The 16,798-nt window shown below is 44.3% G+C and overlaps 1 protein-coding gene across 1 annotated transcript in view; it reads right to left on the bottom strand.

Moving 5' to 3' along the window:
- The window catches only part of Dennd2c (DENN domain containing 2C), a 75,820-nt gene that overhangs the window by 22,123 nt on the left and 36,899 nt on the right, over nt 1-16,798 (bottom strand). Inside the window, exons 3-7 of the mRNA XM_038312004.1 lie at nt 16,142-16,272; nt 15,648-15,760; nt 13,197-13,367; nt 9,600-9,696; nt 1,669-1,713 (exon numbers count right to left, since the gene is read on the bottom strand). Coding sequence (XP_038167932.1) covers nt 1,669-1,713; nt 9,600-9,696; nt 13,197-13,367; nt 15,648-15,760; nt 16,142-16,272 — 557 coding nt within the window. The remainder of the gene's footprint in view (nt 1-1,668; nt 1,714-9,599; nt 9,697-13,196; nt 13,368-15,647; nt 15,761-16,141; nt 16,273-16,798) is intronic.

Raw genomic sequence — 16,798 nt, 5'->3', positions numbered from 1 at the left:
GGACTGCAGCTCCAGGGACACCTGACCCCTCCGGCCTCTGCAGGAACCTGCACTCACATGCACAGACTCCCATGCTGATAACACTTAGCTAAAAATAAAAATATTTGAAATCATTTTTAAAAAACTAAACATGTAGATCTCGAAACAGAAGATCTAACAATAAAGCCAAGAAGCTACAACCACATGATTCTTGACAAAAGAACTAAAATACACACTGGATGAGAAGGTTGGGGGAGACCAGCCTCTTTAAACGATGCTGAGAAATCAGGATACCCATCACCTAAGAAAGGCCGAAGATGGACCCCTGTCACTCCATAAAAACCAACTGGAATGGATCAAAGACCTTAATGTAAGACAGAATGTGAACCTGCTGGGTGAAGTCACAGGGGAAACACTTCCAGATACAGACACAGACGATGACTTTTGAATAGGACACGGGGTTAGGAAGTAAGAGCAAGATGGATAAAGGGGGCTGCAGGAAATTAAAAAGTGTCTGAGCAGCAAAAGAAAAAGTGAAGAGGCAGCCACAGAAGAGAAAAGCTCTGCTGAATTTCACTGGACAGAAGATGAATACCTAGAGCACATAACAACAACAAAATAGATAATAGCTCAACTGCTAAGCAGGCAACAGACCAAACAGACGCTTTTCAAACCAAGAGATACGCGTGGCCAAAAAGTTCGTGAAAGGACACTCTACACCCTTGGCCATCGGAAACAGGCAAATCACAACCACATTGAGACTGTCATCCCCTCCCCACACATGATGACGTTTGCCACTAAACAAGTTACACTGTGGATCAAAATGCTAAGAACTCCAGGAATGGTTCTTGGAAATGCCCAGTTTCGCGGATGTGCTGGGAAAGGGTGGGCTGACCCTCCAAAGGGCTGAGTTCAAGTCAAGACTCATGCGGGTCTTGCTTCTCATTAGCAACGGCAGTAAATTAGTCACCCTTACACCTCAGCGCTGAACCCCGTGACGCTCTCAAGTTTCATCTTTAGTCAGGCTACAGAATCCAAAACCTGGAGCTATTTAGGTCAGTGGAGAAGCACATGGCTATTACTCATGCGATTGGTGCCAGGGCTGCCCTCCGTTCAGCTTTGGTAACTTGTGACTCCGGCTCTGTGTGTTGCTGTGTGTCAGCCAGTTAAACACGAAATAAAACAAAGCCTGCTGTGGCAATCCGTGTGAGGAGGACTCGGAGCTCATGAGGTGCTTGTACAGGAAAAGCCAGAAACGCACGGCTTCTGAGCCCTGCCCTGAACCGCGTCCTGCTCTGGACTAGAAGTACCTACATGTAAACATCATCTCCTTTCTTGATGGTCACACTTGGGTTACTAGAGAAAAGCCAGCTCTTTGGGGCTAAGTGTTTGCTGTGAGGATGACACGCGCTCTTTCGGCTGCTACAAACCGCACGTGTCTGGGCATGCGGAGCTGCCCTGCCCCCTCAGAACCATCCTGGTTTACCTCACTCCTAGGAGAGGTTTGTCATGCTGTCAAACAGCTGAATGTACTACTTAGCTCCGCCGATCTCGGCAGGGTCTGGGAATGAAGCAATGGCCTACAAAGTGAACTCCACATGGGGAAAAACACGCTTAATCACAAGGGCAGGCCTTGCTCCACCCGAAGCCAGCAGCCAGGATCACGGACGGAGCAGCCAGCTGACTCACGCTTTGGCAGGTTCTCGGCATCGCTCTCGTTCCCACTCGCTTCACCTGGAAGAAAGGGAGAGCGGAGAGTTTCCGTTTGTATTGTCCACAACGAGAACAATGGAAAACTGCCACACTCTGGGGCCTCGAGTGAGGGATGAGGGTCGGGTTAGGAAAGGTCAAATTAGCACAGCTGTTGAAAGAGAGGCAAGGCCCAGGAGATCCCCCTTGTCTGCAGAGGATCTGAAACAGGCAGTATTGAATTTTACACTACTATTGGGATTTTTCAGTACTGAGTCTGTAACAGCATTTTTATAAATTAAACACAGTAAAAGATTAATAACTAATGTCAAAATACAGAATTATATTAATACATAAGTAAAAGTAATGTGAATATGGCTCTCCCGGTACTTTAATATTGTACCTAGCCTAGTTTGGGGACGACATCGGAACTGCAGCCTGTGTGCTGGAAGGAAGGGGACGATGAAGGCACTGTGACCGCACTTGGCTATTACGTATGGGAGCCTTGAACACAGCTCTGTGACTCAGTGAAGCTCAGCTGAAGGCTGCGTGCCGGCCGACAGGTGGGCGGCACAGTCTAGCGAGCACACAGGACACAGGCTGATTCACATCCCGGGCAAAGGAGAAGGGCAGATGGCAGCTCCACCATGCTGCTCAGAACAGTGCCCGGCCTCAAGGTTTTCAGACTGTTTCTGGAATTTTCCATTCGATACTTTCACACCTCAGCTGATCACAGAGAGCTGCAGCTACAGAAAGTGTCCCTGGAAGCAGAGGAGGAAATTCGCCTCTACCTCTGTCCATGCCGCAGGGACTCTTCGCTTTAGCTCTAAGATCAGCCGGCCTTCTGGATAATTCTAAATCTAGTTCAGAATGAGGTCTACTTTTTATTCAAATAACTGTCTGCACAGCTTTAAATAAAGTACTAACACTAGGATGAAGAACAAAAATCTGGATACCGTGAATTTAGAGCATGAGATGTGGCCACTGTGAGACAACCGAGAGTCTGGGAAGCGACACGCTGCCTTGGCCATGGTCCCGCTAAACACTGCACCCACACCGCCTGCTCTCTGGCCCTCCAGTCTACAGCAACAGCACTGCTCTGAACTGTTCTTATTTTCCCCACGCACATTTTAGGACTTTTGTGGGTGGGGGGCTACGCTCTTTTCACACGGGAATGTTAGGTGTGTATGTGTCTGTGTGTCTTTTAAAGGGATTGAATGTAGGGGCTGTGCACCCTGGCTACCAACAGAGTGCTCTGGACCTAATTCTGAAAACATACCGAAAAAGAGTTTTTAAAAAGGCGAGGGTCTCAGAGGTAGAGCACTACTCTTACACAGTGTATGCAGCGCCTCAAAAAGGGCTTTGAAATAAGCAAATTAAACACTCCAGTGGGCAGATAGCTCCTGCCCTTAGTCCCGGCACCAGAGAGGCAAAGGCAGTAGATGTCTGTGAACTGGAGGCCAGCCTGATCTACATAAAGAGTTCCAGGCCAGGCAGGGGGCTACATAGTGAGGTTTCTCAGAGAGAGAGAGAGAGAGAGAGAGAGAGGGGCTGGTGAGTTTAATCCTAGAAACCATATTGATAACCAACTCTCAAAAACTGTCCTCTGACCTCTAAATTCACATCAAGGCATTTCAACCTCCCCACACAAAACAACAAACAAAATATAATAAATAGGTTTTTTTTAAAGGAACTTTCTAGATTAGGACTAAAAAATTAAAGCCAACTAAAAACTGCAAAACAAGAGAAAAATCTTTAAATGTATTAGGAAAATCAGAGCCTAACATTCATAGATCAAAAATATTTGTGAATTTGACAATGTACCATTTTGAAATGTAGCCGGGCCTGCTGGCCACACCTGTAACCAGAACTTGAAGGCTGGCACAAGAGGATCAGGTTTAGTAACAGCATCAGCTACGCATAGTGAGTTCAGGACAGCCTGAGCTACGCAGCCTCCTGTTTCAAAGACCAGAAAGAAAACCCTGAAATTTTCTATCTAATAAAAAACTGAGCAAACTCAAAAACTGAAAAATAAATAGGGAAAATATTTGTAAGTGTACTGAAGACACAAGACCTTTTTTCTTCTTTATTGTGTTTTTTAAGACAGCTCTCTCTCTGTAGCCCAGACTAGCATGGAACTTCACTGTGTAGCACAGGCTGGCCTCAGCTTGGAGTAACCCTCCTGCTGCTTCAGCCTTCTGAGTGCTGGGATTACGGATTGTACCACCATGCTCAGCAGCTTAAAACTAAGTTTCTTCCTTATTCTTCTTTTTTCTTTTTTTTTCTTTCTTCCTTTTTTTAAGCAGGGTATCTCTGTTCTCTGTGTAGAATCTATCTCCATTCTAGCCCCAACCTACAGAGATACTCCTGCCTCTGCCTTCTGAGTGCTGGGATTAAAAGTATGCAGCACTATGTTTGGATCAAAACTACGTTTCTTAATATTGGACTAGCTATTACAAATCAAATGGACAAGAGCACACGGGCTAGGAAAATAGCTCAGCTCATAAAGTCCACGCAGCACAAACATGAGGGGGGCTGAGTTTGATCCCCAGAATCCACGTAAAAAGCCAGCTATAGCTGGGCAGTGGTAGCTCACACCTTTAATCCCAGTACTTGGGAGGCAGAGACAGGTGGATCTCTATAAGAGCTAGTTCCAAGACAGCTAGGGCTGTTACACAGGGAAACCCTGTCTCAAAAAATAAAAATTAAAAAAAAAGCAAAAATAAAAAAGGTCAGCTACAGCGGTAAGAGCTCACAGCCTACTTGGAGAGGTCTAGGCCAAGAAACAAGATAGACTGGACCATCTGGCCTCCACATCTATGTGCACAAATGTTCACGCACACAGACGCATACACATATGTACACACACTTGTGGAATGTTACTTTAACTAGGCAAAGATGTGTTGCATTTGTTTCTGCTGCAGAGTATTGCTTGAACTGTGTGAAGGTGTGTTCCATCTGCTTCTGCTGCATTTATTTAATGATGTAAGGATGTGTGCTTAATTATGTAAACATATGTTGCATTTGTTTCACCTTGCCTGCCTAAGGCACCTGATTGTTTTAATAAAAGGCGAACAAGCTATTAGCTAGGTAGAGAAAGGACAGGTGGGGCTGGCGCACAGAGACAATAGACAGGAGGAGAAATCTAGGCTCAGGAAGAACCAGAGATGAGAAGAGAGAACAAGGAAGATGCCCAGGGCAAGTTAGGCAGCTGCCAAGCAGCAGACACGAGCAGCAATAAAAGTAAGATAGAAAGAAAGAAAGGGGGGAGGGAAAGAGGGAAGGAAGGAGGGAGGGAGGGAGGGAGGGAGGGAAAGAAAGAAAGAAAGAAAAGTAAAAAGTCTCGAGGCAAAAAGTAGATAGAGAGAAACAGGTTAAATTAAGTTAAAAGAGCTAGTCAGAAATGAGCCTAAGCTAGGCCAAGCATTCAAAACTAATACTAAGTCTCCACGTCATGATCTGGGAGCTGGTGGCCCAAAGAAAAGAAGAGCACAAGGTAGAAAAAAAGGATAAAAACTTAGGAAAAGGCAATATACAGAAAAGATATATAAATTACTGATAAATATGAAAACTTTCCCAAGTTCATAATGAAAATAAGTAAATTTAAAAAATAAGATAATACATTTTAGGCTGGGCAGTGGTGGTGCATGCTTTTAATCCCAGCACTTGGGAGGCAAAGTCAGGCATATCTCTGTGAGTTCAAGGCCAGCCTAGTCTACAGAGTGAGTTCCAGGACTGCTAGGGCTACACAGAGAAACCCTGTCTCCAAAAAACAAAAACAAAACAAAGCAAAGAAAGGTTAATACATTTTAACCATTAACAAAAAAATTATTAATCTACTTGATGAGGATTACGGGACAGTATGTTCAAATGTTGTTTGTAGAAAGAGGCTATTACCAGCTGTCTGAGACAATTTGGCAATAGCTATAAAAACATTTAATATTAGTTTTTTGATATGGGGTCTCACTCTGTAGCTCAGGCTGTTCTGAAACTCACTACATAACCCAGGGTGGCCTTGAATTCACACAATCCTCTTACCTCAGTCTCTCAACTAGAATTAAAACTAGAATTGTTTTAAGTCCATATATTCTTTGACCCAAGGAGTCTACTACAAGGAACTTAGTTTGTAAGTACAATACACGAAAATAAGTAAAAGAATGAGCACCACAATATTATTTGAATATGTGTATATTTTTATAGACAGTTTGTCTCCAGAGGTTACGTATGTTAGAAACAACTAAAATGTCTACCGACTATATTTTAAAAACTTGAGGTGCTGGGGACAGAATGAGTCTCGCTGATGGGCCCACCACCCACAACAGAGACTTTCATTTCTAGAGCACAAAGTTCAGCAGAGCTTGCCGGGCTCTATGTGTTGATCCTGAAAGAGCTCTGAGGTACATTAATTGTCTTTTTAAAAGGAAAACACAGAATAAAGTCTGAATAACATAAAACTACTTATACAAGAAAAGTCATTAGGGGCTGGAGAGACAGCTCAAGGGTTAAGAGAACTTTCTGCTCTTTCAAAGGCTCCGAGTTTGATCTGACTCCAAGTACCCATGTCAGGTGACTCACAACCACCTATAACTCTAGCTCCAAGGAGCTTACACCCACTTTGGCCTCCTTAGGCACCTGAATATATGTAACACACATACACATAATTAAAAATAATTTTTTTGTTTTGCTTTTGTTTTTTTGAGACAGGGTCTCACTATACAGACTTGGCTGTCCTGGAACTCGCTCTGTAGACCAGGCTGCCCTCAGACTCACAGAGATTCGCCTACCCCTGCCTCTAGAGTGCTGGGATTAAAGGTCTGTGTTACGTCACCCAATTTAAAAATAAAATGTGTTGAGACTCTGCAGGAATATGGAAAGCCCTGGGTTGTCTCTCTGGTTTCAACGCAGGAAACTGTAATGATGAAGCTGAAGAAAGGCAATGTCATTGTGTAACAACTGAGGCTGGAAGTTAAGAAACGCTCGGGCTGGAGGAATCAAGAGCAGAGCGGGCACAGGTAAGCACCAGGCCATCAGGCATTGCTGACGTATGGACAAAGCAGAGGAACAAAAACCTGAGTGCCGTGCTGAGTCAGCTCCTCAGACAGGATCCAAACCTACTCAGAGTGTTGTCTGCACAAAGGAGTTACCAATTTTAGGCTATTGCTAATCAGAATAGCAATTATTTTATGCTTTTTTATACTTAAAAGCCTTCATCTTGTGTGTGGCAGAGGCAGCCAGCCTGGTCTAAACTGTGAGTTCCAGGGCAGCCGGGGCTATGTAGAGACCCTGTCTTTAATATATGCTTAGTCAGTTTCTAGCACCAGTTTTTTCTGTGGGCTCAGGGTTCACACTCAGGCCATCAGGCGTGTGTGACTAGCACTTTTTCCCCCGCTAAGACATTTCCCTGGGCCAGGGCAATACCGACGTTTTGCAAGCACTCATTCTTGCCCCAGCTTCTTGGCATTTTAAATAATTTGCAGCTTAAAGTTTACTTCCTTATCTATAAATCAATAGTATCTGTCACACAGGATTTAGAAAGTCAGTAGTAAAGCATTGGAGCTGGAGAGATGGCTCAGCGGTTAAGAGCACTAGCTGCTTTTCCAGAGGTCCTGAGTTCAATTCCCAGCAACCACATGGTGGCTCACAACCATCTATAATGAGATCTAGTACCCGCTCCTGGTGTGCAGGCACACATGCAGACAGAACACTGTATACATAGTAAATAAATAAATCTTTAAAAAAGTCAATAGCAATGTATTGGAAAGACTCTAACACAATATGTCTGGTACCAGTTTTCATTTTCTGCATCTCGTTCTGAATTCTACTAAGGTGAAACCCTCTGGGGGTGCCTTTGCTGGAGATAAGGAAACACAGAGGAGGCAAATGTCCAAAATTCAGCGTTAACGGGAACATTTAAGAGAGTGTGAGAGAGGAGAGTAAGATCTATGGTCATGGCTCTGGACTCAGATCCACACTTCCTCCTCTGGCTCAGCTTCTTCAGCTGTGAGAAAGGGAAGCCCCTTACCCTTGATGTGGCATTACAAATGAGATGAAATATTCAAACAATTATTTTATTCAATAAATATCAGTTGTTATTGCTAATAACAGCTAAAGGCATTTCATTCCCAGAGGAAAATGAAACATGTCTAAATATTTCTCTTTGCAAATGGGATAACATGGGCTGGGGCTGGGGCTGGGGCAGGCCAGTAGTTAAAGTACTCGTCTTACGAGCAAGAGGACGGGAGTTTGGGTCCCCAGAACCCATGTAAACACCAGGTGGTTGTGACAGACTCTAGCCTCAGAGTGGAGACAGGGACATAGAGCCGTGTGTGTGTGTGTGTGTGTGTGTGTGTGTGTGTGTGCGTGCGTGCGTGTATCCCTCACCTAGTGAGACTATCTGCATCGGAGAGCTCTGGGCTTGATTAAGAGCTCCTGCCTCAAACGAGTAAGGTTTCTACCTTTGATAGCAGAAAATCATCAATCTCGGGCCTTCGCTGGAGCGTTCACATGTACACCCACACACACGAGCACACACGGACACATACACATCACATAGAAAAGAGGAAAAAGAAAAGAAACTTGGAAAACACATTAAACATGGCAACCAGCTCACTGTGTTGTTCTGTATGCAAGACTGGATCAAAACCAGTCTTCACAGTAAGAACAGGGTCTTTGGAACCAGATGATTTTAATTTTACATAAGTTGTTTCAACATAAGAGTCGACTTGTAAAGGAAATTAAGACATTTCTCTTTGTGAATCTGTAAAAATAAGAAACAGTGTCCTCTGGCAGGGCTTGCTCACTTAGGAACTTTCTATCTCTTAGACAGCCGAGCGAAGCTCTCATGAGGCTGTCCTGTAGATGCAGCATTGGAGTTGGACCAGGGTCACACAGTAAGGCGGGCGGAACGCTTCATCTATACCGCATCCCAGCCCTCAGGGGGGTTGTAAGAAATAATGTCTCCCCAGAGAGCCTAGGCTGGCCTGGAACTTCAATCTTCCTGCCTCTGTCTCCCTAGGGCAGGGTTACAAGTGTGCACCACCACACCCAGCCCTTTCCACAGGAGTTTTTAGGAAAACACTTATAATTTGTTGTGACTGTTCCAAGTTTCTTACCTAGGCTAGAGTAAGTTTTATCTAGCCATCTGCATGATAAATTACGGAGGTCCAGAGATGTGGTACAAGTTGGGTACCACATGTCTGTGGTCACGGTGGTGAATGTCTGTACCCTGGCACCTGGGAGGTTAAGGCAAGGGACTCCAAGAGCAAGACTCTATCTCAAAAAAGGACAAACCAGAGAGCAAAGTGGAATTACAAAATAATTACTCAGACTTTAAGAAATTTAGTCTCATTGGCTTACAATTGTTTATTTATTCACACAGTATTTTTTACTTTGAATTAAATCAGAAGGAATTGGAAGATGGCCCTTGAAGAGCCGAGTGTGAATGTGGTGGCTCATGTCTGTACTCCCACAGGCTGGAAGGCTGAGGCAGAAGGCTCATCACAAGTACATGGCCAGTCTGGGATATACAGTGAGTTCCAGGCCAACTGGAACTAGCGAGGGAGACCGTGAGACACTACGTTACAGAACAATGCTCCCTTCAGATGCTCTTATGGTTTGAACGTAGAATGTCCCCAGAAGCTCATGTTTTGAATGCTTGCTCCCAGCTGGCACTATTCAGGGCAGCTGTGGAAACTCGAGGAGGTGGGGTCTGATTGGCAGAAGCAGGATGTGACACCAGCCCTGGCTTCTTCCTTGCTGTTTCCTAGTCTGTTGCCTGCTCCGCCACCATGAACCAACATGATGGACCGAGTCCTCTGAAACTGTGGGCCAAACAAATCTCCCCATCCTTAACTTGTGCCTGCAGCTGGTCACAGCAGCAGGAGACTCACACACACAAACACTACAAACAGACGAGCAAACACGGCTCCTACCTTTGGAGGAGGGTGCTTCTTTTCCAGTGTAAGGCTGTAACTTTACCCTCTTCTTCCCTCTCTTAGATTCAAAAGTATCATTTATTTTCAAAACAAGCTGGAAAAAAAAAGACAAGAAAATGACAAAGCTGATCTAATTACAAAATTACAAAGATGGTGGCCAAAGCCACCACCACGGCTCTCTGCACGACTGGCATTAGTACAGTAAATGTTTTATAATGTAAAATTCTCTTTGAATAATAAAAACCTTAACATTTTTCAATTTTGCACTAAAATGGTCTCATTAGATGAAGTGTGTTCTCAGACTGTCTACAAAGCAGGGAAGGAAACTGCAGGACCCTGTCCTTCCGGAAGAACCCAGCGATTCTGTGTCACTCCATGTCACAACACGCAGGGAATGTGTGCTGCACTCCCTACGGTGATTAAGACTTTGCTCAAGTTTTCGCTTGCTCAGAGCAGGAAGGGAAGCAGTCACCCACTGCAGGGTGGGGCTTCGTTATTTCTGCTCCCAGGAGTTTCTCCCAAGAGGAGACAATCGCGCTGATGGAGATTTTGCCAAAAGGAGTACACTCTTTGCCACTGTGGGCGCAAATTATTTTAGAGAAGTCATAAAATTGGGAGACTCTCAAATTACTCCACACCAAGCTGCTTTCCTCCAACTGCAATCAGATAGTTATTTCTAAATCGTTCTATAGCTATTTCTATTTAGTAAGCATTACTAAGAATTTTTTCCTAATATTGCGGAAGGCAAGTGTGTGGAAGAGAGTCAGAGAGACATATAGACATTTTAAAACAAGAAGCTGGTTAGCTTTTCCATGCATAATTTTCTCTTTTCTTAAGACTCTAAGCTTAAGTAATGGTCTTGCTTTATCACACTGCCTAAATAGACCTGTTAAGAGACACTGTAAGATGAGGAGGGCGCTCATGTTCTCATTTGTCCTTGTAGACTTAGCAATCCTGAGGGCGACAAGCTGAATCAATCCACTACAAGCAAAAGCACGCAAGAAACACGTGCAGGTCTTCACTCTCTAGACGAAATTGCTCTCTTTGAAGATTTCTGTAGCTGCCGTTCAAGTGAAAAATCGCCAGTGTTCTTCAGCGTTGCTTTTATGAAAAAGTAAGCAGGAGACTCCGAAAGAGAAAGGTATTGCTACGGACTACAGAAAAGATTTATGGGAGTAAGCAAGTTTTAGGTGCAGTAACACCTAAGACAGGGTAAATATTAATGTGGACTTACAGAGCAGAATCAAAAGTGTGTCCACATATTTGGAGGAAACAACTGTTCTGGGAACATCAGATTAAGTGGCAACCTAGAATTCTGGCTATGTGCTAGGACGAGGAGCCTACATCGACTTTGCCGCGGTGGCAAACACTGCAGAGCAGCAGAAATGACAGCAGCTGCTTACTTGCCGGCCACAACACCAAAGCACCAGGGAAGGCACTAGCAACCCCAACCCCACACACAGGCTTCCACAGCAGGGAAGGAAGGAAGGGTGGGGACCAGGCATGTGCACGAGATCAGAAGGCAATTTCCCTTCCAGGGAAGCTGCAGTCATCAAAGACAACATAAATGAAAAGTCCCTGAAGATACCAAAAAAAAAAAAAAAATTATTGAATCTGGGATACCTTAAAAGGACTTAAATTTTTTTGTAATATTTATTCTTATTATGTTTAAATGTATGTGTGCAAGCACTTATAGGTTTACACACGTGAGTGCGGCTGCCCGAGGAGGCCAGAAGTGTTAAATCCTCTGTGAACTGCCCAATGTGGGCGCTGGAACGTGAACTTGGGTCGTCTGAATGAGCAAAATGACTCCCAACTGCTGAGCCATCTCTCCAAACCCTTAAGGGATTTACTCTGGAGAGTCATGGGTAGCGCTAAGGGCTTGTTTCTGCCCAGCACTCAGAAGTACACCACCAGTGTGGGGAACGGCGGCAGACACCGACCTACAGTCTCATCAGTGAGCTAGGGAGGCTAAAGCAGGAGGATGGCAGTTCACAGACAGTCCGGGCTACACAGTGAGTGTCTTTAAAACAAAGCAAACCAAAGTCAACACCATTTTCTTTTTCTTCACTTCCCAAAAACCTTTGGGGAAAATTCCATAACACAGGTCTGGGGATATAGCCCGGCGGTGGTGGTGCTCGCCTTTAATCCCAGCACTCGAGACAGAGGCAAGTGGATCTCTGTGAGTTCGAGGACAGTCTGGTCTAGAAAGCGAGTTCCAGGACAGCCAGGGCTACACAGAGAAACCTTGTCATAAAAACACAAAATCCCACCCACAAAAAGTTCAAGGTCATCTTCAGCTACAGACATGAGTTCAAGACCAGCCTGAGATACATGAGACCTTGTCTCAACTTTTTTTTTTTTTTTTTTTTTTTTAGAAAAGAAAGAGTTGGTCCTATCATCTGTTATTAGAAAGTGTATCAGACTTGGCAGTGCATAAAACAGCCCAAACCTGAAGAGGATGAGAAGGAAGCGGAAGCAGGAAACACCACAGGCTCTCCTGCTCAGCTCTCTCTTGCTTGTTCTTTTGAGGTGCAGAGGACAGAAGCCAGGGCCCCACACGGTTAGGACAACTGCTTTAACACTGAGCCACAGACTAGCTCTCCTGGCTCCCGTAACCCTACTGTGCGCTAGCCAGCTGCTCAGGCGGGGCTAGCGATCTCAGGCAGAATCCCTCAGGCTGCATCCTTGCTCTATAGACACAACTTTGCTGCTCTGGAATCACACGGCAGGCTTCAGGGTGCCAGAGCCATCTTCCTGAGGAGAAAGCTCCTGCAGGATGCCTACCCAAAGGCAGGGGCAGGAAACAGACCAGAAGAATTAAATTAATTCTGGAACACACGATTTTCCACGGAACCAATCAGCAGCCCCTAACCAATAAACAGCTGTGACTTTTGTTTAATGTTAAAGTCAGGAAAAATATTTTGATGATCCGATTTCTCCATTATGTTTATTGTCTGCTTCTGTATGTGTCAATCCCAAAACCATCTTAATTAAACGTAGTTTAAAAATATTTTCATGTAACCTCATAAATGTCTCTCCCAAAAGAAGGCATGGCTACAAGTTATCTTTTTAAAATACCCTGCTTGTATTTTTGACGGTCTGGTCAAAATGGCACTGCCTTTCCCCTCCCTTGAGGGCAAGGTTGTTTATTTCGTATGTTTTTTGATAATGTCTAGTACCAAGCTATAGTCTGGTTTTCTTTTTTCCCACCTCTGAATGGACATTTTAATCCTAATAAATGGCATATACTTCATCATTACTGAAAATCTGTAAACTCTGGCACAAGAAATGAATGGGAATAAACAGACCCCCTTTTGTTTGAGTCTGGCATTTCCTTGAGATAGGCAGCCGATTTTCAACAAGAGCCAGGATAACCGAAGTGCGGCTGAAGTTTCTAATCCACAGAGAACGTCAAAAAAAGCCACGTGTGCGATTCCTTGAATGAGTAGAAACTAAATCCAAGCTGCTCTCCAGATCTACTGAAAGCAGGGAAGGTCTAGCCTATTATTCTGCTCGTTGTAATGTTTATTTATTCTCCTCTACTAAGACGCTGGGGTAAAATTTCAAGAATGAATGTACTGGACTCCTCACCCTTGGGAGATTCCTCGCCTTCCTGTTAGCCACTTCTCCAGCTCGGAAAAGCTTCCATTCGGTTAAGGTGACAGGCAAGGTGGTGTCCTTTGTGAGCTTGGACCGCAAGTAAGCTTGAGAGTTCTTCAGGTCCATGGTCTTCTGCTGAAAGAACTGGGGCTTGGGAGGAAGCTAAGACAGGAGACACACTGGTAAGATAAGATCATCTCTGGTAATGTCTATGTCTTCATACGCTTATCTTTCTTTTCTTTCTTTCTTTCTTTCTTTTTTTTTTTTTTTTTTTTTTTTGTTTTTCGAGACAGGGTTTCCCTGTAGTTTCTAGAGCCTTTCCTGGAACTAGCTCTTGTAGACCAGGCTGGCCTCGAACTCAGAGATCCGCCTGCCTCTGCCTGCCGAGTGCTGGGATTAAAGGCGTGCACCACCACCGCCCGGCTTTATCTTTCTTTTAAAGCCATCCCAAACAGGGATTCTGCAATTCCTTCTCGTCTTGTGAGTCGCGTCTTCGTTTTCTAACGCAAACCTCTACCCCTGTGATCCAATCCATTTCCCAAGGGATAACAGTGCCCCATCTCCAACTCAACAGTCCCAATGCTTTCAGGAAATGGGTGGGTAAACTGAGGCCACAGGCTGAGATGAACTTAACACAGAGAGCACTGGGACCAACCGAGCACTGAACAGCTCACGGCCTGTCTAAAGCACAGCTGCTTAAACCGTGGGTTGTTGGCCTGATAGTGTAACTGAATGAGGGGAGACACAAATAAAACTCAGCAACAGGAAAAGGTTTCTGAGCAGCAGCGACCAACAATTGAAATCCACGCCACGCAGAATCTGAGGTCTGAGGTGGTTTTCGGCAGAGCTCATGTGCGCTGCATGGCGTGACCTCACTGCGGCCTGCCTTCAACACACAGCACATGCCTTCTACACTCACACGCTGTCATGTCATACGACAGCACTACACGCTTGGTTCAGATGTGAGACTCCTGCATGTTAGAAACGGCGGTGTTTTCATCTCACACGCTCAGGGTTCTGTCTGTGCAAACACGATGGTTTAATTACAGAAAGTAAAGATTTCCTATTTCCCTGCTCTGTGCCTCAGCACGGGTCAAACTAGCGGATTTTACTGTTAGAATGTTTGATTTTAAAATTGCTATTTGAGTCGATAATTTGAGTTTAACAAAAGTCATTAAATGAAGCTGAGCAGTGGTGTTGCATGTCTTTAATCCCAACACTTGGGAGGTAGAAGTAGGTGGATCTTGGAGTTTGAGGTCAGCCTGATCTACAGAGCAAGTTCCAAGAGAGTCAGGGCTATACAGAGAAACCCTGTCACCCCATCACAAAAAACAAAAAACAAAAAAAAAAAGAAAGAAAAAATTTATTAAATGACGGGACTGGAGAAATGTCTCAATGGCTAAGAGTGTTACTGCTCTTAAGAGGACCTGAGTTGGGCAGCTCTCGACAGTCTGTAACTTGGCTACAAGCAATCAGATCCTGCTGGCATTCAAGGGCACCTGCATTCATGTGCACATACCCACAGGCAGATGGTGCACACCCATATACATAAAAAAAGTAAGCATCATTAAATGAACTTTGGCTTTGGATTGGGACAGAATTTCCAATTTCCAAAACAACCATAACTCTGTCATTCTATACTACACATCAAATATGCTGCAAAGATTCAATCCTTTTCGGGGGGTCTAGGTAGAGGTAGGGTTGAGATGGAGTCTCCCCGTGTAGCCTTGGCTAGTCTGGAGCTCCCTAAAAAACCCAGGCTGACCTCAAATGCACAGGTATCCACCTACCACACACCCAGCCAGGATTCAATTCTTATGTGAAAACAAGCACACCCATCTCATTACTATGCATATTTGCTTTTGTCTTTAATAATGGTAAAATTATATGCTATGTATAAAACTGTTGTAAAATAAATCTCTTTATGATTTACTGTCAGCAAAGGTTTCATCTGTACACCGATTACATACCTATATTATCTGTGGTCATGTGAAATTTCCTGGGTGGATGGGTGTGGTGGCCCAGAAGTTTAACCCCAGCACTCTGGAGGTCAAGGCAGGCGATCTCTGTGAGTTCACGGATAGCCTGGTCTACGTAGTGAGCTCCAGACCAGCTGAGGTTACACAGTGAGACCCTATCTCAAAATACATTTTTCCTTGGGTGAAAAGGGGCTGCCAATAGAAAAGCTTAAGGAGCTCTGATCTAAACTTATTTATATCAAATTATTTTTGAAACACTAAGATTAACCAACCAATAGCAAAAGCAAAGCAATTTTAAAAAGAAGCTTGCATGCCTAATCTCTAAAACAAAACACTCCCACTGACAATAAAATCTACATTTCAGAGCCAAGTAATCTGGGCCCAGGTCAAAGCAGCACAACCTTCCACAGGGCCACCCACACACAGGAGTCTGGAGAGCTCTGCCGTGAAGCCTCTCTTGTACCTTGGGTGTTCTGAAGGCACTCTTAGCAGGCGGCAGCCTCCATGCTGACGGGGATCTCCAAATGGGGAATGGCTGCACTGGAATATCTTCGTAGGGATTTTCCTTGGCTGGATCTTTAAAAACCAGACGAACACTGCTTAGAGGAACACGATCAAGTGGGAACAGTGGCTATCGCTAAAGAGCCAAATGATTTTCTTGACATTTTTGTCGGGGTGTAAGGTTGCTAAGAGCAATGGCATTTTAAGCATATACATCTCTGCAATGTCTGACCAAGCTGAAGAACTGTAGAAACACTATCTACAAATATCTACTTCTCAACTGAGCCATCCGTTACACTAGCTGTAAAACTCATTAATTAATGCTGAATGTTTCTATATTAGAAAACCAAAGTTAAATTAAAACAAGATATGTTTGATTGTAAAGAAAAGCCCACCGTACAATGAGGGGCATCACCAAATGCACAGTAAATTTGACTGCGAAGCACGGACACCTACATATGATATCCTCGTAGATGTTATCCTCAGACTGTGTGTAATAAAGTGCTGAGCCAGCGTTTCTTCCAAGTTCTTCATGAATCTTCCGTGAGTTCCGAAAGTGCTGAATGTCTTCAAATTCAAAGGATTTCCTTAAGAAAGGAGATACATCTTAAGGTTACACCTTCAAAAACTGTGATCTCTAAATGATAAGACAGAAATGGAAAAGACTTGTGTGTAAAATTACAAAAAATGGTCAGGTGTGGTGGTGCATGCCTTTAGTCCCAGCACTAAGGAGGCAGAAAAAAGCAGGTGAATCTCTGTGAGTTCGAGGCCAGCCTGGTCTATACAACTCCAGTGCAGCCAAAGTTATACAGAGAGACCTGTCCTGAAGAACCATAGCTAGCTAGCTAACTAACTAACTAACTAACAAATAGTTTTTACTTTATATGTATGTGTTCTGCCTACATGCATGTCTGAACAACACTTGTGTCCCTGGTGCCCATAGACACCAGAACAGGGTGTCAGGTCTCCTGGAACTGGAGTCACAGACAGTTGTAAGACGCCATGTGAGCGCTGGGAATAAAACCTGGGTCCCCTGGAAGAGCAGTCAGTGCTCTTACCTGCTGAGTCATCTCTTCAGCCCTAATTACTCCCTAATTAAAAGCGAGGCTGAGA

Source organism: Arvicola amphibius, chromosome 14, assembly GCF_903992535.2.
Source record: "Arvicola amphibius chromosome 14, mArvAmp1.2, whole genome shotgun sequence".
Classification (NCBI taxonomy): Eukaryota; Metazoa; Chordata; class Mammalia; order Rodentia; family Cricetidae; genus Arvicola; species Arvicola amphibius.
Note: the sequence above shows the minus strand (reverse complement) of the source record. Positions and strands in the feature narration are given on the sequence as shown.